The following is a 21653-nucleotide window of genomic DNA, read 5'->3' as shown; positions in this document are numbered from 1 at the left end:
TTTCCTCCAAAAGCCACAGAACATTGGTGACCCAGTCAAGATCCCTTTCCAGATTTCCCCCTCACAGGCCCGTGCTCTGTCCTGGGCCCTGGCAACTAGGGTTTACAGCTGAGGCTTATTAAGTAGCTGACAATTGTCCTCCTGTCAGGAAAAGGAGTCACCATTTTAAGGAGCTCACAGCGCCCAGCTGTCCACCTTCCTTTCTTGTTGGCAAATCAGGCCCAGGTTTTGCCTGCTTTTGCTGGAGCATCTAATCTGGGCTTTGTAGGACTGATTATTTAGAAAATCATAACTGCTGAGAAAGCTCTTAAAAATGTGTGGTTATGTGTGAGCTCCAGACCACAGGCTCCTGTTCTGACTTTTGCTTAAGTACCCTGTGACCTAGAACATGTTGAAATAGCTTGAGCAGTTTACAGGCCAAGCCTTCCCCACCTTCCTCATGGCACCCTGTCACTGAGCCTGCTGCCCAAATTCCTGGGAGGGTCGAAATTGATAATATCTTTAAAAAAAAAAAAAAACTTCACACGTTACACTAATTAGGACAGGGCTCTGAATTCACCAGTAATGTTCACTGTAAAGTCCAAATGCAAAAGTCATGAACTTTGATTTTTAATTTTCGTTTTTTGGCCATGCTGATTGGCATGTGGGAACTTCCTTGATCAGGGATCAAATTCCCACTTTCTGGGCCTTAACCACTGAACCATCAGGGAAGTCCCAGAAGTCATGGACTTTCAATTTAGACACTGGATTCAGGCTGACTGTGGCTTTAGACAAGTTACTTATTCTTTCCTATTCATTCATTTCTTGACTGAGAAATGAGACTGATGCCAGCGTAAAGCAGAAAATATTAAGAAGCGGTGGCAAGAATACACAGAAGAACTATACAAAAGAGATCTTAATGACCCAGATAACCACGATGGTGTGATCACTCACCTAGAGGCAGACATCCTGGACTGCGATGTCAAGTGGGCCTTAGGAAATATCACTAAAGCTAGTGGAGGTGATGTAATTCCAGCTGAGCTATTTCAAATCTTAAAAGATGATGCTGTTAAAGTACTGCACTCAATATGCCAGCAAATTTGGAAAATTCAGCAGTGGCCACAAGACTGGAAAAGGTCAATATTCATTCCAGTCCCAAAGAAAGGCAATGCCAAAGAATGCTCAAACTACCGCACAATTGCACTCATCTCACACACTAGCAAAGTAATGCTCAAAATCCTTCAAGCTAGTCTTCAACAGTATGTGAACCAAGAACTTCCGGATGTACAAACTGGATTTAGAAAAGGCAGAGGAACCAGAGATCAAATTGCCAACATCTGTTGGAGCATAGAAAAAGCAAGAGAATTCCAGAAAAACACCTACTTCTGCTTTATTGACCATGCCAAAGCCTTTGACTGTGTGAATCACAACAAACTGTGGAAAATTCTTCAAGAGATGGGAATACCAGACCACCTTACCTGCCTCCTGAGAAACCAGTATGCAAGTCAAGAAGCAACAGTTAGAACCAGACAAGGAAAAACAGACTGGTTCCAAATTGGTAAAGGAGTATGTCAAGGCTGTATATTGTCACCCTGCTTATTTAACTTCTATGCAGAGTACATCATGTAAAATGCTGGGCTGAATGAAGCACAAGCTTGAATCAAGAATGCCAGGAGAAATATCAGTAACCTCAGATATGCAGATATGCAGCACCACCCTTATGGCACAAAATGAAGTAGAATTAAAGAGCCTCTTGATGAAGGTGAAAGGGGAGAGTGAAAAAGTTGGCTTAAAACTCAGCATTCAAAAACTAAGATGATGGCATCCAATCCCATAAGTTCATGGCAAATAAATGGGGAAACAATGTAAACAGTGAGAGACTTTATTTTCTTGGGCTCCAAAATCACTGCAGATAGTGACTGCAGCCATGAAATTAAAAGCCGCTTACTCCTTGGAAGAAAAGCTATGACCAATCTAGACAGGATATTAAAAAGCAGAGATATTACTTTGCCAACAAAGGTTCACCTAGTCAAAGCTATGGATTTTCTAGTAGTCATATGTGGATGTGAGAGCTGGACCATAAAGAAGGCTGAGCACCAAAGAACTGATGCTTTTGAACTGTGGTGTTGGACAAGACTCTTGAGAGTCCTTTGAACAGCAAATAAATCAAACCAGTCCATCCTAAAGGAAATCAGTCCCGAGTATTCATTGGAAGGACTGAGGCTGAGGCTGAAGCTCCAAGCTTTGACCACCTGATGTGAAGAGCTGACTCATTGGAAAAGACCCTGATGCTGGAAAAAATTGAGGGCAGGAGGAGAAGGGGACGACAGAAGATGAGATGGTTGGATGGCATCACCTACTCAATGGACATGAGTTTGAGCAAGCTCTGGAAGATGGTGAAGGACAGGGAAGCCTGACATGCTACAGTACATGGGGTCACAAAGAGTTGGATACAACTGAGCAACTGATCAACACAGCAACAACCAACATAAAGATTAATAGTGCATGAACAGACTGGTCCAGTGCCTGGCACGTGGCAGGAACCCCATCAGTACTGTCAGCCCCCGAGTTAGGATTCTCTGGGAGCATGTATGCTTATGGCCCTTATATCCTTAGAAACAGTTTGGCTTCTTACCATGTAATTCTGTGAAGAGGATTAAGGTTCTTCCTACACGCTTGCTTACATAGTTAGTTTTCTCAGCAAACTTTTACGGGCCAGCCAGATCCAAATGCGTCTGGAGCAATGTCACTTTTCCCCTAGAAGGGCAACCATGGGCCTGAGTTGGTAGCAGAGACAGCTGGTGATATTGTTAGCTGTTTCTCCCTGGAATTTAGGGAGGGGATTGGGGCATGGGTGGGTTTCAGCCCTCTGTGGTGGAACATTCAGAAACTCTAGGATTCCAAACTGGATGGCACTATACCCCAACACCTTTGCTTCAAGTGGGAACAAACAGAGATTCTTCAGAGAGAAGTTAGTAACTGAAGGGAGGTGTCCACCTGTGCTGGCAAGGGCTTGGACTGGGAGTAAGCTCAATAACATCCGGGTTGTGGGAGATCAAGCTGGCCAACCCAACCTGAAGCAAGTTACTTAACTTCTTTGATCCTCAGTTTCCTTCTCCTGTAAATGCAAATAAGATTAGGGACTGTAATCAAGTGATTTAAAAAGAGATAATGATGCTAAATGGAAATAAGACAGTGACTATCCTAATCTGACAAAGGTCTGTCTAGTCAACGCTATGATTTTTCCAGTATCTTGTATGGATGTGAGAGTTGAACCATAAAGAAAGCTGAGCACTGAAGAATGGATGCTTTTGAACTGTGGTGTTGAAGAAGACTCTTGAGAGTCCCTTGGATTGCAAGGAGATCCAACCAGTCCATCCTAAAGGAAATCAGTCCTGAATATTCATTGAAAGGATTGATGCTAAAGCTGGAGCTCCAATACTTTGGCCACCTGATGTGAAGAACAGACTCACTGGAAAAGACCCTGATGCTGGGAAAGATTAAGGGCAGGAGGTGAAGGGGACCACAGAGGATGAGATGGTTGGAGGGCATCACCGACTCAATGGACATGAGTTTGAGCAGGCTCCAGGAGTTGGTGATGGACAGGGAAGCCTGGTGTGCTGCAGTCCATGGGGTCACAAAGAGTTGGACACAACTGAGCGACTGAACTGAACTATCCTAATACATGATTACTCTTGTCTCTGATCCTTTAAGAAAGGAAATAACAAAGCTATCAAACAGATGAGTGAGACCATCAGAGCGCACTTGGGGTGGTGCCCCCACTACTTCCCAGGGAGCCTGGCCTGTGAGCTCAGGGGTGGCAGAATCCCACACGTACTTGGAGAAATCTCCTGACTCTACAGAGGAAGAGACTCTAGATCAGTCAGCTAAATGCCAACTCAGTTCCCAAAGGACTATGGAGATTTTCAAAATCTGTCTATTCCTCTGGTCAAGCCCCTCCTTCTGATGGAAACAAACAGCTCTGGTCAAACTACTTTAAGATCCAGCTAGTTTGATGGCCCCAGGGACTCAGGCCCCAGAGGGAGTCAGGTACTCAGAAAGGAAAGAAAGAAATTTTCAGAAATTTGACGACGCTGTCATTCAGACTTGATTTTTGGTGAATTCTCATGCTTTCACTTACCTGTTTTTGAGAAGGTAGCAGGAGATGAAAAGATTGCTTTCATGAAATTTAGGGATGGCAGAATTTCAACTGGAAACTGCAATTGTTTTCAATTCTAAAAGTCCTCAGAGTGGGGGCATAGTGGGTGAGCTACCAGGCTTATTTATGCATCTGTGGAGAGAGAGCAGCCACACCAGCCAGGGAGCACTTAGAGGATGGGGTGTGTGCCAAACAATGGGACACACAGGGTTTAGAAGCCCGGCTTGCTAGGCTAGCACTTTTTTGGTCAACGCTAAACCAAAAAGCAAGGAAAAGTGACATGAAAGTACTTTCACTCAAGGCTACGACAGAAAAGAATTACTTTCTCACACGTTTAAGGCCCAGCCTGGAGGGGAAACCAACTGTCATGATGTGTGTTTACTAAGTCAACTATACTCCAATAAAAATTTTAAAAATAAAATTTGCTTGCAAAATTGTGATGAAAAAAAGCTGTGTGATTATTATGGCTTATGGCTTAGATCAGACTGCCATTCGGGGGGGTTGGAACCCCAACCTAACCCCCACAAACTTGCAAAAAAAAAAATCTCAACTACTAATTGGAAGGGAAATTTGAGGCTTAAACCACAACCAAACCAATGAATGCACCCCCCAACCCCGGCCTTTTTTTTGAATAATAAAGGGTTACTCTTGTTCTGAGGGTCTGTTCCTGCAGTCCTGGATCATAACCTCACAGGGAAGTGATATTAGTGGCCCTCCTTGGGTTAGCAACTTGCTGACCTATGAGGATTTAGAACCCAACATCGAGGGCAGCTCCATTCCTCAATGCAACTATTCTGTGCCTTTGCTGAGGATTGCAAATACAGGAATGTGTGCCTAGTAACACGGAATCCACTCTTAATTCTACAAATGCTGCTTGGGTTTCTTCGGGTTCTGCTTTTCAAAGAAAGTTCTAGGTGTGTGCCCTGGATCACAGAAGGGGTCCATTACAAAGAATCCCCTCAAACCCACTCTTTTTGATCTGTGTGTGCCAATTCACACACACTTGTTACAGCAGTCACCTTCTGAGCGGCAGGGATACATTCTTTGTCCACATCTGAAAGCTTCCCTCTTGCTGGGTCCAGTTATTGGCCTCAGGAGCCATATGCCAATCTGGATTAAATTTAACAAAAACAAAACTCCAGTTTCAGATGACGCTCCGCATTCTTATTCTTCATCTAACATGTCATTCATTTTCCAACCAAAAAGTAGCTGCATGTCCCTCTGTTGTCAAATCTTACTCCTTTCCCCACTCTTTGGGTTGTCACCACACCCCTTTCTGCTAATCCCCACTGCAGACCTCGCCCACAGCCCAGTGGGGATCTCTTACTTTGATGTCTTTAGGCCTCAGTTGCCCCTTCTCCTCCACTCTGAGACCCCCCTTGCAGGTGCTACCCCTGTCCTTATCCTGTTTCAGAATCAGATACACGAAGAGGGTCTCAGGGTTTTTGTGCTTTTGGGTTTTTGCGGGTACAATTTTTTTAGGACCTTCCCAGCCCAAGGATCAAACTATCCTTGCTTCATTCCAAATGACTAAGGCTTCTGGAAGGTTTCCCTAAGAAAACACTTTTTTTTTTTTTCCTTATCCAAACAGATCTTCCAAGTCAGCTGGTGAGTGGAACAGCAGCAACAGCCCTGGCTTGGACAGCTCACAGTGCTCACCTCAGGCTAATCTCTTGGAACCTCCCTGTCTTCATGGGAATTTACAAGGGATGATATTTGCCTCCCCAGGCCAATATGGATGAAAACAATAGCCTGCAGGGATGGTCTGGCAGAGTTTAGACACCTGATACTGTTGTGCACACCAGCCACATCGTGACTGTCCTATTTTTTTTTAAATATTTATTTTTATTTATTTATGGATTTGGCTGTGCCCGGACTTCACTGTGGCACGGGGCCCTCTCATCTTCATTGCAGCATTTGGGATCTTTGATCTTCCATGCGGCGTTCGAGATCATTAGTTATGGTGTGCAGGATCAGGTTCCCCAACCAGGGACTGAACTCGTGCCCCCTGCATTGGGAGCACAGAGTCTTAGCCACAGCACCGCCACAGAAGTCCCATGACTCTCCTAGTTAAGGCATTGAGTTATTTATTACTGAATTCTTTTCTTTTTTCAACTTTGATTGGAGTATAGTTGATTCACAATTTTGTTAGTTTCAGGTGTGTATAGCAAGGTGAATCAGTCATGTATATATGGATATGGATATATATATACTCATTCTCTTTCAGATTCTTTTCCTGTATAGATTATTACAGAATACTGAATAAAGTTCCCTGTGCTATACAGTAGGTCCTTGTTAGCAACCTATTGTACATATGTTTATGTGTGTGCTCAGTCATGTCCGAGTCTTTGTGGCCCCATGGACTGTAGCCCACCAGGCTCCTCTCTGTCCATAGAATTTTCCAAGTGAGAATACTGGAGTGGGTTGCCATTTCCTACTCCAGGGAATCTTCCTGTCACAGGGATTGAACCCAAATCTCTTGTGTCTCCTGCTTTGGCAGGCAGATTCTTTACCACTGTTCCATCTGGGAAGCCCCTATTTTATAATGTGTAATAGTGTGTATGTATTAATCCCAATCTAATTTATTATTTCCTCCTACATTTCCCCTTTGGTAACCATAGGTTTGATTTTGACATCTGTGAGTTTGTTTCTGTTTTGTAATAAAGTTCATTTGTATTTTTTTATTAGCTTTCACATATAAGTGATATCATATGATGCTGGTCTTTCTCAGACTTACATAAGTATGATAGTTTCTAGATCTATCCCTGTTGCTGCAGATGCCTCTATTACTGAATTCTGATTCATTTGCATATCCCAGCACTAGGGCATCAGCTCCTTAACTTCAGATATTTTGTCTTTGCGTCCTCTCTGCCTAATGTAGTGCCTAGCCAAGTACCCATAGAATGAATGTGCTTAGTCAATCAGTTGTGTCCGACTCTTGGCGACCCACCAGGCTCCTCTGTCTATGGGATTCTCGAATACTGGAGTGGGTTGCCATGCCCTCCTCCAGGGGATCTTTCCAACCCAGGGATCAAACCCAGGTCTCTGGCACTTCAGGTAGGTTCTTTACCATCTGAGCCACTAGGGAAGCCCCTAGAATGAATAAGTAAGTTCATTTTTACTTAGGATTTAAACCAGTGTTTCATATAAGAATTTAGTTGGGTTCTTTGCTCAGCTTCTGTGAAAATGCTCAGTCCTACCAAGGAAGCTAAGGCAGTGTTGGAGTGAGGCCCTCGTTTCTGGTGCTCAATGCACCTGGCAGTTGTCCACTTGGCACTCGCCCCTCCACGGTCTCCATCTCTGAGCTCACCTGCATCTACCTAACCCTCATCCTGTGCAAGGATGAGGTGCCACTCACGTAGAGTATGGTCAACACCCTCATTAGCAGCAGCCAATGTGAATGTCAAGCCTTTCTGGCCAGGTTTGTTTGCAAAGGCCCTGGCCAATGTCAACATCTAGACTCTTATCTACAACACAGGGCTGGTGGCCCTGCCCCAACAGGAGGTTCTGCCCCTACAGAGGACAAAGTGGGAGCAGAGAAAGAAGACTGAGGAGTCTGAAGATGACATAGGGTTTGGTCTTTTGATTAAATCTCTGGTGTAATATTTCTATTTTGTAATGTTCAATCCAAAGCTGACCTCTTAGAAAAAAATAAAAAAGAATTTTTGATTGTCAAAAGTCAAACCCCCTCCCAGAAATATAGCCCAAACTGCTGGCACACAGGAAGGGGTCCACCAGGCAGTGGAATGAACACACATTTGATAACACATGGGAACATGTGTTCCTTCATGCTCCCGCTGCAGGACTAGGCTCATTAGATAAGCCCCGTGAAGCTCGGTAGAGTCTGGGTTCTCCAGTCACTGTCTCAATCTCACATCCTGTCTCCAAGTGTGACCTTGTGCCAGTTACTTAATCTCTCTGAGGCTTAGTCTTCTCATCTATAAAATGAAGATACTAATAATGCTAACTGCTTCCCTGGTGGCTCAGATGGTAAAGAGTCTGCCTGCAATGCAGGAGACCAGGTTCGATCCCTTGGTCGGGAAGATCTCCTGGAGAAGGGAATGCCAACCTACTCCAGTATTCTTGCCTGGAGAATTTCATGGACAGAGGAGCCTGGTGGGCTACAGTCCATGAGGTTGCAAAGAGTCAGACCCAGCTAACATTTTCAACTTTTTTCCTTTCCTACATCACAGCCATGTTGAGAATAGAATAAGATAATTAATTAAAAACCTTAGTTCAGGGCTAGTGAATAATAGAATTCTCAATAAATGTCCACTGTGTTCAGTGTACCACATTCAAAGGTTATCCATATGCCCTCTATCTTGAACTTTGCCTCTGTTTTCAATGAAAAGCTTCTGAAGTTTTAATAACCTCTATTGGTCTCCATTCATCAAGCACTTCAAGCCAAGCACTGACCCTGCTAGGCTTGGGCAACAGAGAAATAAAAGATCATCCCAGCCCTTAAGTTACAGCATCAGGGGGAAAACAAACTGTGTATTTAAATAGTACATGGTAAGCACAAATGTTGGAAGAGGGTGTTTGCTATGAGCAGTGCATTCTCTTGGCAGAACTCTATTAAGCCTTTGCCCTGCTTCATTCCGTACTCCAAGGAGAAATTTGCCTGTTACTGTTATTCCAGGTGTTTCTTGGAGAAGGCAATGGCACCCCACTCTAGTACTCTTGCCTGGAAAATTCCCATGGGTGGAGGAGCCTAGTAGGCTGCAGTCCATGGGGTTGCGAAGAGTCGGACACAACTGAGCAACTTCACTTTACTTTTCACTTTCCTGAATTGGAGAAGGAAATGGCAACCCATTCCAGTGTTCTTGCCTGGAGAATCCCAGGGACGGGGGAGCCTGGTGGGCTGCTGCCTATGGGGTCGCACAGAGTCGGACACCACTGAAGTGACTTAGCAGCAGCCAGGTGTTTCTTGACTTCCTACTTTTGCATTCCAGTCCCCTATAATGAAAAGGACATCTTTTTTGGGTGTTAATTCTAGAAGGCCTTATAGGTCTTCATAGAACTGTTCAATGTCAGCTTCTTCAGCGTCACTGGTCGGGGCATAGACTTGGATTATTGTGATACTGAATGGTGTGCCTTCGAAACGAACAGAGATCATTCTGTCATTTTTGAGACTGCATCCAAGTACTGCATTTTGGACTCTTGTTGACTGTGATGGCTACTCCATTTCTTCTAAGGGATTCTTGCCCACAGTAGTAGATATAATGGTCATCTGAGTTAAATTCACCCATTCCAGTCCATTTTAGTTTGCTGATTCCTAGAATGTTGACGTTCACTCTTGCCATCTCCTGTTTGACCACTTCCAATTTGCCTTGATTCATGGACCTAACATTCCAGGTTCCTATGCAATATTGCTCTTTACAGCATTGAACCTTGCTTCCATCACCAGTTACATCCACAACTGGGTGTTGTTTTTGCTTTGGCTCCGTCTCTTCATTCTCTCCGGAGTTATTTCTCCACTGATCTCTAGTAGCATATTTGGCACCTACCGACCTGGGGACTTCTTTCAGTGTCCTATCTTTTTGCCTGTTCATGTGGTTCTCAAGGCAGGAATACTGAAGTGGTCTGCCATTCCCTTCTCCAGTGGACCACGTTTTGTCAGAACTCTCCACCATGACCCGTCCGTCTTGGGTGGCCCTACATGGCATAGCTCATAGTTTCATTGAGTTAGACAAGGCTGTGGTCCATGTGATCAGATTGGTTAGTTTTTGTGATTGTGGTTTTCAGTCTGTCTGCCCTCTGATGGAGAAGGACAAGAGGCTTAAGGAAGCTTCCTGATGGGAGATACTGACTGAGGGGGATCCTGGGTCTTGTTCTGATGGGCAGGGCCATGCTCAGTAAATCTTTAATCCAATTTTCTGTTGATGGGTGGAGCTATTCCCTCTCTGCTATTTACCTGGGGCCAAACTATGGTGGAGGTAATGAATGGTGACCTCCCTCAAAAGATCCCATGCATATACTGCTACAATCCATGCCCCCAACCCTGCAGCGGGCCACCTCTGACCCACGCCTTCACTGGAGGCTCCTGGACACCCACAGGCAAGTCCGGGACAGTCTCCTGTGGGGTCACTGTTCCTTTCTCCTGGGTCCTGGTGAACAAGGTTCTGTTGTGCCCTCCAAGAGTCTATTTCCCAGTCTTGTGTAAGTTCTGGCAGCTCTATGGTGGGGTTAATGGTGACTTCCTCCAAGAGGACTTATGCCATACCCACACCCAGAGCCCCTGTCCCTGCAGCAGACCACTGCCGACCCGTAGCTCCACAGGAGATGCTCAAACACAGTTCAGTCTCAGCCTTTGTGGCGTCTCTGGGTCCTGGTGTGTGCAAGGTTTGTTTGAGCCCTCTGAGCATCTATGGCGGGAAAGGGGTTTGATTCTAAACACGAATTCACCCCTCCTACCATCTTGCTGGGGCTTCTCCTTTGGCCTTGGATGTAGGGTATCTCCTAACAGCCACACCAGTGCCTACCATCTGTCATAGCAAACACCCTCTTAAGGGAAGACTCTACACATGGACATCACCAGATGGTAAACACTGAAATTGGATTGATTATATTCTTTGCAGCCAAAGATGGAGAAGCTCTATACAGTCAGCAAAAACAAGACCAGGAGCTGACTGTGGCTCAGATCATGAACTCTTTATTGCCAAATTCAGACTTGAATTGAAAAAAGTATGGAAAACCACTAGACCATTCAGGTATGACCTAAATCAAATCCCTAAATGTTATACAGTGGAAGTGAGAAATAGATTCAAGGGATTAGATCTGATAGACAAAGTGCCTGATGTACTATGGACAGAGATTCATGACATTGTACAGGAGACAGGAATCAAGACCATCCCCAAGAAAAAGAAATGCAAAAAAGCAAAATGGCTGTCTGAGGAGGCCTTACACATAGCTGTGAAAAGAAGAGAAGCAAAATGCAAAGGAGAAAAGGAAAGATATACCCATTTGAATGCAGAGTTCCAAAGAATAGCAAGGAGAGATAAGAAAGCCTTCCTAAGTGAACAAAGCAAAGAAATCAAGGAAACCAATAGAATGGGAAAGACTAGAGATCTCTTCAAGAGAATTAGAGATATCAAGGGAACATTTCATGCAAAGATGGGCTCAATAAAGGACAGAAATGGTATGGACCAAACAGAAGCAGAAGATATTAAGAAGAGGTGGCAAGAATACATAGAAAAACTGTACAAAAAAAAATCTTCACGACCCAGATAGTCACGATGGTGTGATCATTCACCTAGAGCCAGACATCCTGGAATGTGAAGTTAAGGGGGTCTTAGGAAGCATCGCTACGAACAAAGCTAGTGGAGGTGATGGAATTCCAGTGGAGCTATGTCAAATCCTCTAAGATGATGCTGTGAAAGTGATGCACTCAATATGCCAGCAAATGTGGAAAACTCAGCAGTGGCCACAGGACTGGAAAAAGTCAGTTTTCATTCCAATCCCTAAGAAAGGCAATGCCAAAGAATGCTCAAACTACCACACAATTGCACTCATCTCACACGCTAGCAAAGTAATGCTCAAAATTCTCCAAGCCAGGCTTCAATAATACATGAATCGTGAACTTCCAGATATTCAAGCTGCTTTTAGAAAAGGCAGAGGAACCAGAGATCAAATTGCCAACATCCGCTGGATCATCGAAAAGCATGAGAGTTCCAGAAAAACATCTATTTCTGCTTTACTGTGCCAAAGCCTTTGACTGTGTGGATCACAATAAACTGTGGAAAATTCTTCAAGAGATGGGAATACCAGACCACCTGACCTGACTCTTGAGAAACCTGTATGCAGGTCAGGAAGCAAGAATTAGAACTGGTCATGGAACAACAGACTGGTTCCAAATAGGAAAAGGAGTACGTCAAGGCTGTATATTGTCACCGTGCTTATTTAACTTCTATGCAGAATACATCGTGAGAAATGCTGGGCTGGATGAAGCACAAGCTGGAATCAAGATTGCTGGGAGAAATATCAATAACCTCAGATATGCAGATGACACCACCCTTATGGCAGAAAATGAAGAAGAACTACAGAGCCTCTTGATGAAAGTGAAATTGGAGAGTGAAAAAGTTGGCTTAAAGCTCAACATTCAGAAAACTAAGATCATGGCATCTGGTCCTATCACTTCATGGCAAATGGAGAAACAGTGGAAACCGTGGCAGACTTTATTTTGGGGGGCTCCAAAATCACTGCAGATGGTGACTGCAGCCATGAAATAAAAAGACGCTTACTCCCTGGAAGAAAAGTTATGACCAACCTGCTAAGTCACTTTAGTCATGTTAGACTCTGCATGACCCCGTAGACGGCAGCCCACTAGGCTCCCCCATCCCTGGGATTCTCCAGGCAAGAACACTGGAGTGGGTTGCCACTTCCTTCTCCAATATGACCAACCTAGACAGCATATTAAAAAGCAAAGATATTACTTTGCCAACAAAGGTCCATCTAGTCAAGGCTATGGTTTTTCCAGTAGTCATATATGAATGTGAGAGCTGGACTATAAAGAAAGCTGAGTGCTGAAGAACTGATGCTTTTGAACTGTGGTGTTGGAAAAGACTCTTGACAGTCCCCTGGACTGCAAGGAGATCCAAGCAGTCCATCCTAAAGGAAATCAGTCTTGAATGTTCATTGGAAGGACTAATGTTGAAGCTGAAACTCCAATACTTTGGGCACCTGATGTGAAGAGCTGACTCATTTGAAAAGTCCCTGATGCCGGGAAAGACTGAAGGCGAGAGAAGGGGACGACAGAGGATGAGATGGTTGGATGGCATCATCGATTCAATGGACATGAGTTTGGGTGAACTCCAGGAGTTGGTGATGGACAGGGAGGCCTGGCGTGCTGCGGTTCACGGGGTCGCAAAGAGTCAGACAAGCCTGAGTGACTGAAGCACAAATGATTAGGTAAGCATTGGTTGGAGAGTCCAAAAGTGACACCTGACCTGATGGGATCCTTGTCTCAGGACCTGTCCTTGTGCCTTCAAGGCTCTGCAGCCCAGCCTTCCTATGCCCTCTCCCTACCCCCGACTCCTCCTTCTCCCTTTGGAAAAGTCACTGCCAGTGACACAAAGAATGGCCATAGTTTGCAGATGGGAGCCAGACTGGCCCAGAGATGCTAGGAGGCCAAAACCTCCACCAAGCAAGAGGTACAAGCAGAACCAACAGGTTTGGGGAAGGACAACGAGGCACCCCCTCTCCAGACCCAGCAGAAAATGGAACCGAGAGAGGGCTGACCCGGCAGGAGATCTAGGGGCTTTCAGCATTGGTCTGGCAGCTGCAGCCAGAGTTGTACAGGCGAGGGGAGTGGAGGGTTCAGTGAGAACGTAGGGCCCACTTAGCATCAAACCTGTCGGTAGGTTTTACCAGATACTTTTACTTGACTCAGCGTGTACATCTGAATCGTAAAGTTGCTTCTGTTATGACTCTAAACGTGTACTTTGTCCCCCAAAATTAGATCTGTGAGAAACCAATACTTTTGAGCGTGAGTATTGTGCTATTCACCACCAGTAGGCAAAAGTGTAATACAGCTGAGAATTACACAAGTAGGAATTTTATAGTATCTCATCTTCAGTACACCGGAGGGTTGGTGTTGTGTACAAATCGTAGACTATTTGACTTCTTTGATACTGAAGATTACTTTTAAAATAGTTCACTGTATTACAATAAATATACCTGAGTGACATGTTTCAGGTCACCAGGAATACCAGCCTAACAACCCCCAATACTGGCTACTTGACACCAGCCATCTACCATCAGACCCAACCAGTTTCTGCTGAAATGAAATGACATAAAATTATCAGTAAAGCTACTTCTAATCTGAGAGTCCACGCAGAAAAGGAAGTTGAGTTGTTGGACATGACTGAATTCAATAATGTCCTTATTTATGAGTAAGCTTGTGCTGGACTCGGTAAGCTCACCCCAGTCTGTGATTATAAAGATAGTCAATTAAAAAAAAAAGTGATAAACACTATGTATTGTGATTAATAGCTCAGTTTATTAGCGATTTTAATAAAGTAAATCCTTATAGTGAAAACAACATACTAGAAATAGCTTTTTAAAAGCTTTTTTTATGATATGCTTACAAAGGGTCAGACCTAAGTGAAAACATCCACCACAGTGGTAATATAATGAGTAAAGCTGAACACTGCGCAGATGGACTCTTTAAAGCCAGATTAGCTTCTTGACACTATGAAGATCACACTCTGAATTTGTATGAGGGCAGCTTCTAAACATAGTTGGTCTTAATAATTCAAAAATTCCACTTTGTCAGTTATGATCAAGTTTCAGAGAGGAGTTCCTTTGGTCTTAATGACATTTACTCCTGAACCTCGTTGCCTTTCAGATGCCTCTTCATTCTCGAATAGGGACTTATTGTATCATCCATCACAAAATCATATAGCACTTTTATCCAGGAATTGTAGTGGGGGAGGTTGTCATAGTACTCAGCAGCTATTTTCCTCACCTAGAAGGGAAAAAATACAGCAAGATGAATAATGAGTGTTAACAGAGTCCTATTAAAGATGACAGATGGATGTCTGACATGCACACTCAGAAAAGAAACCATGAAACTTTCTCCTACCTCCCTCTTAAATAAATAAGTAACAGCAGCAGCTTTGGGAATTCTAAACAGAAAGCAGTTTACATTTTTGGAATAAACCATCTTTGACCCTCTAGGATTACTGACTCTTTTCAACAAGCTCTGAGGGATTAGTTTACTTGTAAATTTACTTGTAGTTTATTAGCTTACTTGTAAATGTGGCACTTGCCATCTTTTAATAACAAATACTTGCAATCCAATCAACTTGATGTTTCTTAAATGTCATACTGAATGACTGGCATTGCAGGGTTTAAAGGCACCACTTGACGCTGCCATTAAGGAACCTGCCTGCAAATACCGATGAATTATTGTGGCATGCCAGTTAGAAATTAATCACTTATCAAACGTACAATTCAGCCACCTCACGTTAAGGATGTCTTTTTAAAAAAAATGACTATGGCCAGTGTGATTAGCAAGCAAGACTAGTTAGTGCGGAGTAAAACACTGATTTCAACAAAATGTGATTGCAGTGATGTTTGTAAGGCTCTGAACAATCTAAAAACCACTGAATTGCACATTGTAAGTGTATGAATTGTATCTATGAGTTACCTTTCAATAGAGATGTTGAAAGAAACCTTGTTATGCATATCTATTAACTAACCATGTGATCGTTACATGCAACATAATTACTGCAACACAACTATTGCAGAACAAGGTACTTCTTGGCATACACAATAGAACAGGCAGGAAAGGAAGACCAGAGAACTTTGAGAATGTCTATTAGTTCAGCTATGTGTGGAATGGAGTGGGAAATAAATTCTCACTGATGAACCATGAGCAGGTAATGTTTAAGCTGACCTAAGTTTTCAGTTTACAGACTGCTCAAGAAAATTACAAGTCAAAATATGTGGCTTATGTTGGAAAAGGTGAATTATTTTGTTCAAAGGTGACCAGCTTTCTCCTTAAACCATGTCATGTCCAACTCTTTTTGCGAGCCCATGGACTGTAGCCCACCAGGCTTCTCCATCCATGGGGTTTTCCAGGCAAGAATACTGGAGTGGGTTGACATTTCCTTCTCCAGGGGATCTTCCTGACCCAGGGATCGAAACTGTGTCTCCTGCATTGCAGGCAGATTCTTTACCAGTGAGCCGCCTAAGAAGCCCTAATCTCTTAAAAATACAAAAATGTACTTTCCTAGGCAGGGAAGAGGTGAGCAAAGGTGGGCACACTCTCCAACCAAAATGACACTAAGTAGCCACACGGGCACATCACACCACGTTCAAAACTGTTTTCAGCCAGCTGTGTGGTGATTTCCCCCATTTTATTTTGAAAACACAAAACCGACAGAAAAGTTGAAAGAACAACAAAACCATCAGCCATATGCTCTTCATTTAGGTCCACCAATTAACACTATGCCACAGCTACTTTCTCTCTCTCTCTCCATATATGATATAAATCACATACTTTGCTCTTTGCTGGAAGAGAAGTTGCAGATGTTATGTGCAAACTTACTCTGAATATTTCACCCTAAATATTCAATACATATCTCCTAAGAAAAAGTTATGTCATCAGTCGTGTCTGAGTCTTTGCAACCCCATGGACTGGTGCCTGCCAGGCTCCTCTGTCCATAGGATTTTCCCAGCAAGAATACTGGGATGGGTTGCCATTTTCTCCTCCAGGGGATCTTCCCAACCCAGGGATCGAACCTGCATCTCCTGCACTTGCAAGCGGATTCTTTGCCACTTAGCCACCTGGGAAGCCCAAGAACAAGGACATTTCCCGACAAAACCATAATAGCATTCCACACCCAAGAAACTTAACACTGACACAATATTACTATTATATGGTTCATATTCAAAACTTCCCACTAACTCAATGTCCTTTCTAGATTTTTCTTTCCTCAACTAGTAATCCAATCAATAATCAAATGTTATATTTAGTTGTCATGCTGTGTGCAAGTTTGTAAACAGTCAACAGTTAAAAACTTAAGATGAAATCTATAAAATTTGGGTGAGTAGATATGCTAGCATAAAATATCTGGTTATGGTTTCCTTAATATCACAGCTAAAAAAATAAAAAATCATGAAAAATTGATACTACATCTCCTACAACTTCCCCTTTTTAGAATTACAGAAACATTTTTTGGTAATGGAACTGTAAAAGCTATCCATTCTGAGGATGGAAAGTCTAATAAGTGAATTCATCAGAAATATAACTGAAGTTTGGAGAGGATTATCCTTTGAGGAAGGATGAAAGTCAATATGCTGCCTTTCATTTACTCCACAAGCAGTAAGATAAAAGTCTACTGTGACGGGAAACGGATGGTCCCTGCCTGTGGGATGTCTGCACCACTGGAAACTGACATTCACTTATTCTGCAGAGCAATTATGCAGAGTATCTGTATTTCACAATAAACCAACACAAACTTTAGCTAAGTGTATTTAGTTTAACAGTGATAAAGGTTATGTAAATTTTTGCTGCCTCCACAGAGGGAATTTCATTTTCCATTTCTGAATTACTTTACATGTCAGTTGATTATACAGACCCCCCGAACACTCTAAACTTTATGTGTCACCACAAGGCTTAGGGATCCAGGACAGTGAGGTCTGTAAAATTAGGCTGCCCAACTCATGACTTTTAAGACTCTTGCTGTTTTCTTTGATGAACTGCCTAGATGGACAAAATATACTACATTTCATTTTAAATGAGCAAGTCAAGACTAATTGTGATCACAGAACCATCAGAAATTAGAACATGTATAAAATCCTTTACTTACCAGGGGAAGGCTTTTTCCGGGAATGTTGGGAAAGTCGTGGTGTTCATTATGGTAACCCACATTGAAGGTAAGTAAATTCAGAGGCCCATAATATGAATAAGTTTCATGTCCCTTTAAGAACATATAATGTTCAGCTATAAAATGTCCAGAAATCGGGTGCAAACCTAGGCCAAATAAGGAGGCTGCCAACATGTAGACTAAAGATTTAACTCCCAAAACATAGTAAACCACGATGTCAAAAGTGATCTGGATCACAGTATTGATTATTTCCAGATAGGAGATTGGTTTGGGGTTGATGAACAGAGGTCGAAAAGCATAAAAGAGAGGCTGAAGGATGACCCATATAAACTTTCTAAAAGTAGTACAGAAGAACCAGCCTTCAAAGTCAGTTGGAATATCCACATCGATGCCGTCACCTCCGAGGTATCGATGATGATCCATGTGATATCTCTTAAAGGAAACTGAATATGGGACACCGATAGGGAGATTGGCAAATATTCCAAACCAACGATTCCACATAGCTTTGTAATGGCCAAAGGCGCTGTTGTGGGAAACTTCATGAATAGCCAGAGTCATTGAATGATTAACGCAGCTGCCAAAGGCATATGCCCAAAACAGGACCCATTTCCAGTCTAAGTCCTTTACTAAGTAAAATGCAACAAACTGAGTGAGAACCATCATAATTACAATCCATATCAAGTTGGAATCAGGCTTCATTAAGGATTTTATCTCTGGATACTTTGCTGTAAGGAAAAAAAACAAACAAAAAAATCAAAGCCTGAGAAAAGTGCATAACAGTTCTGCAATTAAACTAATATCAATTTACACATCAATTAATTTTTTCCAAATCATATGCTCTCTTTGAGACTATCAAATGTTCATCTACTACAGGGAAGGGGTATATGCTTTTTTAAAAATAGGTATATTTTGATGTGGACTATTTTTAATGTCTATTGAATTTGTTATAATACCACTTCTGTTTCATCTTAGCTCTCTAACTAGGGATGGAACCAACACCCCCTGCATTGGAAGTCTTTTTTTTTCTTTAAATAGAGTATGCATGGGTTCTAAGTCCCTTCTGACTCTTTGCAACTCTGGACTGTAGCCTGCCAGGTTCCTCTGTCCAGGGCCCAGGCAAGGATACTGGAGTGGGTTGCCATGCCCTCCTTCAGGGTGGAAGGCGAAATCTTAACCACTAGACTGCCAGGGAAGTCCTGGGAAGAAGTATATTCTAACAGTAAAGTTACTAAATATCATGTCACAACAAATTTGAGAATTTTTGTAGGAAAAAATGAGCCTCAAAATCTAGACCCTCATACATTAACAGAAAGATAGTCACAACATGAATAAATGTTATCTAGTTCCCTTTTCTGGAGAAGGCGATGGCACCCCACTCCAGTACTCTTACCTGGAAAATCCCATGGATGGAGGAGCCTGGTAGGCTGCAGTCCATGGGGTCGCTAAGAGTCGGACACGACTGAGCAACTTCACTTTCACTTTTCCCTTTCATGCATTGGAGAAGGAAATGGCAACCCACTCCAGTGTTCTTGCCTGGAGAATCCCAGGGACTGGGGAGCCTGGTGGGCTGCCGCCTATGGGGTCGCACAGAGTCGGACACGACTGAAATGACTTAGCAGCAGCAGCAGTTCCCTTTTCACTCTTAAAAATTTTTGTATGTTACCCCTTTCCCAGGGGGGGACGCGCGGGGCCGGGGGGCCGGCGGCGCGCTCGTGTCCCTTCCCTCTGCCCCGGGCGGTGGGGGGAGGGAGGAGGGCACGCGGGCGTTGGTGTGGCCCTTGCACTCAAAAAAAAAAAAGAAAGAAAAAAAAAAAAATTTTTTGTATGTTAAATTTGTAAGTTTTACAAAAGTGGCAATCATAGTCTGATAAACTGATGTATCTGATTTAGGTTTTATAATTTCCTTATACTGACCAAGTCACTTCTACTTGCCAATTTGTTGTAACTTCTAGCCATTTCTGTATTTTCAAATGTTTAGATGTATAAATTTCTGCCAATGTAGACTTCTAGTTATCTCAAATTAGTGTAGATTCTAAAGAACTTTTATCGATTCACAATGCCTCTTTCTTTCCTTTCCTTCTGCATTAGGACTGAACAATGCTAATTTGTGTTAGATTATTATTTGTTGACTTCACACACAAATATCTAACCAAGTATTATGGAATATGCTAGTAATTCAGGGAAGTATTGCCTAGAGGCAAATGCAGATTCTTCTCCGTATCCTGCCACTCCAGGTAATGGAAGCCCAGATACACACTTTGGTTTTGTGGGTTGGCAAGTATGTTTAACCCAGCACAACAAAAAGAAGAGGAGCAGCTTCACCTTCTTTTCTCTAAAAGTGAAATGAAGAATTCTAGCTTAAAATGCAGGACAGGAAGGTAAGTCCAGTTTCACATATATAAGGGTCGGGTTAATTCAAGGTAATTCTTCTTGTTCCTTTCCTTTCCCCTCTCCTATCCCTAACTTCTCATCTTTCTTGCTGTTAGTCCATTTCATCAGTGTTAACAATTTTGTAGGCAATGGGTCAAAAAAAGTAATCTTATGGGTTTTGAGTCTAAAACTAATTATCCTGGGATAAATTAAGAGCTCAAGTAAGTATTTCATTTAAATATGGGTACGTCCAACAGTTGTTCAAACATAAAATAACAAAGTATTCAGTTCATTGGTGAATAAGTAGTAATTCTTTTGTATTAAAATGTTATTTCTATTTAGAGCTCCAGCATTTTTAGTTTAAATAAAATTTGATTAAATGGACATATCTGACAAAAGACAGAAGATAACACATGTTTTGCAGGTGTGCTGCTGCTGCTGCTGCTGCTAAGTCACGTCAGTTGTGTCCGACTCTAGTATATAAAAAATCAACACTAGGATGCCAATATAATTAAACAGGACAAAGAATAGTCTTTTCAACAAATGGTGCTGGAACAACTGGTCATCCACATGTAAAAGAATAAAACTGGACCTCTCTCTTACACCATACACAAAAATTGAGTGAGTGAGTGAAGTTGCTCAGTCGTGTCTGTGGACACATGGACTCGTGGACTGTAGCCCACCAGGCTCCTCCGTCCATGGGATTCTCCAGGCAGGAATACTGGAGTGGGGTGCCATTTCCTTCTCCAGGGGATCTTCCCAACCCAGGGATCGAACCCAGGTCTCCCACATTGCAGGCAGACACTTTAACCTCTGAGCCACCAGGGAAGTCACAAAAATTACTTGGCTACAAAGAGGAATGGAGTACTGATACATGCTGCAACATGCGTGAACCTTGAAAACATCGTGCTAAGTGAGAGAAGTCAGTCACGAAAGACCAAGTATTATGACCTCATTCATAAGAAATGTCCAGAACAGTAAAATCCACAGAAACAAAGATTAGTGTTTGCCCAGGACTGGGCAGTGTGAGTGAAGGATATATTCAATGCTAATGAATATAGGGTTTCTTCTTGGGGTGACAAGAACTTTCTAAAAATTAGATTGCAGTACCGACTTGATGGATGTGAGTTCGGGTGATCTCCAGGAGTTGGTGATGGACAAGGAGGCCTGGTGTACTGCAATTCATGGGGTTGCAAAGAGTTGGACACGACTGAGCGACTGAACTGAACTGAACTGAATGGTTTAATACTGTGAATATATACATTAAAAAAAAACAAAAAAAAAAACACCCCACTGAATTGTACACTTTAAATAGGTGAGCTTTTGGGATTTCCCTGGTGATCTAGTGGTTAAGACTCTGTACTTCCAATGAAGGGGGCTCAGCTTCCATTTCTGGTCAGAAAACTAAGATCCCACATGCTGTGCAGCAAGGGCAAAAACAAAAAAGGGGAGGGGGAGGGGGAACTTTACAGTTTGTGAATTATATCTTAATAAGACAGTTTAAAAAAAAAAGTTTCCCAGCAGAAGTACAGCAGTAAAGGGAACATTTCTTGCAATTATATGACCTACTAATAATCATCCTTTCCCTGATAGCTCAGATGGTAAAGAATCTGCCTGCAATGCAGGAGATCCCAGTTCGATTCCTGGGTTTGGGAAGATCTGCTGGAGAAGGGATAGGCTACCCACTCCAGTATTCTTGGGCTTCCCTTGTGGCTCAGCTGGTTAAAAATCCGCCTGCAATGTGGGACATCTGGGTTCGATCCCTGGGTTGGGAAGATCCCCTGGAGAAGGGAAAGGCTACCCACTCCAGT

General features: G+C 42.9%; 1 protein-coding gene across 1 annotated transcript; it reads right to left on the bottom strand.

Annotated features, from left to right (window-relative positions):
• Positions 1-14115: 14115 nt before the first annotated feature.
• Positions 14116-18867, bottom strand: DEGS1 (delta(4)-desaturase, sphingolipid 1). Its single transcript, XM_010852846.1, has 2 exons — positions 17455-18867; positions 14116-14603 (listed from the first exon to the last, which is right to left on the bottom strand). The coding sequence occupies exons 1-2, from the start codon at positions 18169-18171 to the stop codon at positions 14457-14459; spliced, it is 864 nt and encodes a 287-aa protein (XP_010851148.1). The 5' UTR covers positions 18172-18867; the 3' UTR covers positions 14116-14456.
• Positions 18868-21653: the final 2786 nt, after the last annotated feature.

This window comes from Bison bison, unplaced genomic scaffold (genome assembly GCF_000754665.1).
Source record: "Bison bison bison isolate TAMUID 2011002044 unplaced genomic scaffold, Bison_UMD1.0 scf7180017864317, whole genome shotgun sequence".
Taxonomy (NCBI): Eukaryota; Metazoa; Chordata; class Mammalia; order Artiodactyla; family Bovidae; genus Bison; species Bison bison.
Note: the sequence above shows the minus strand (reverse complement) of the source record. Positions and strands in the feature narration are given on the sequence as shown.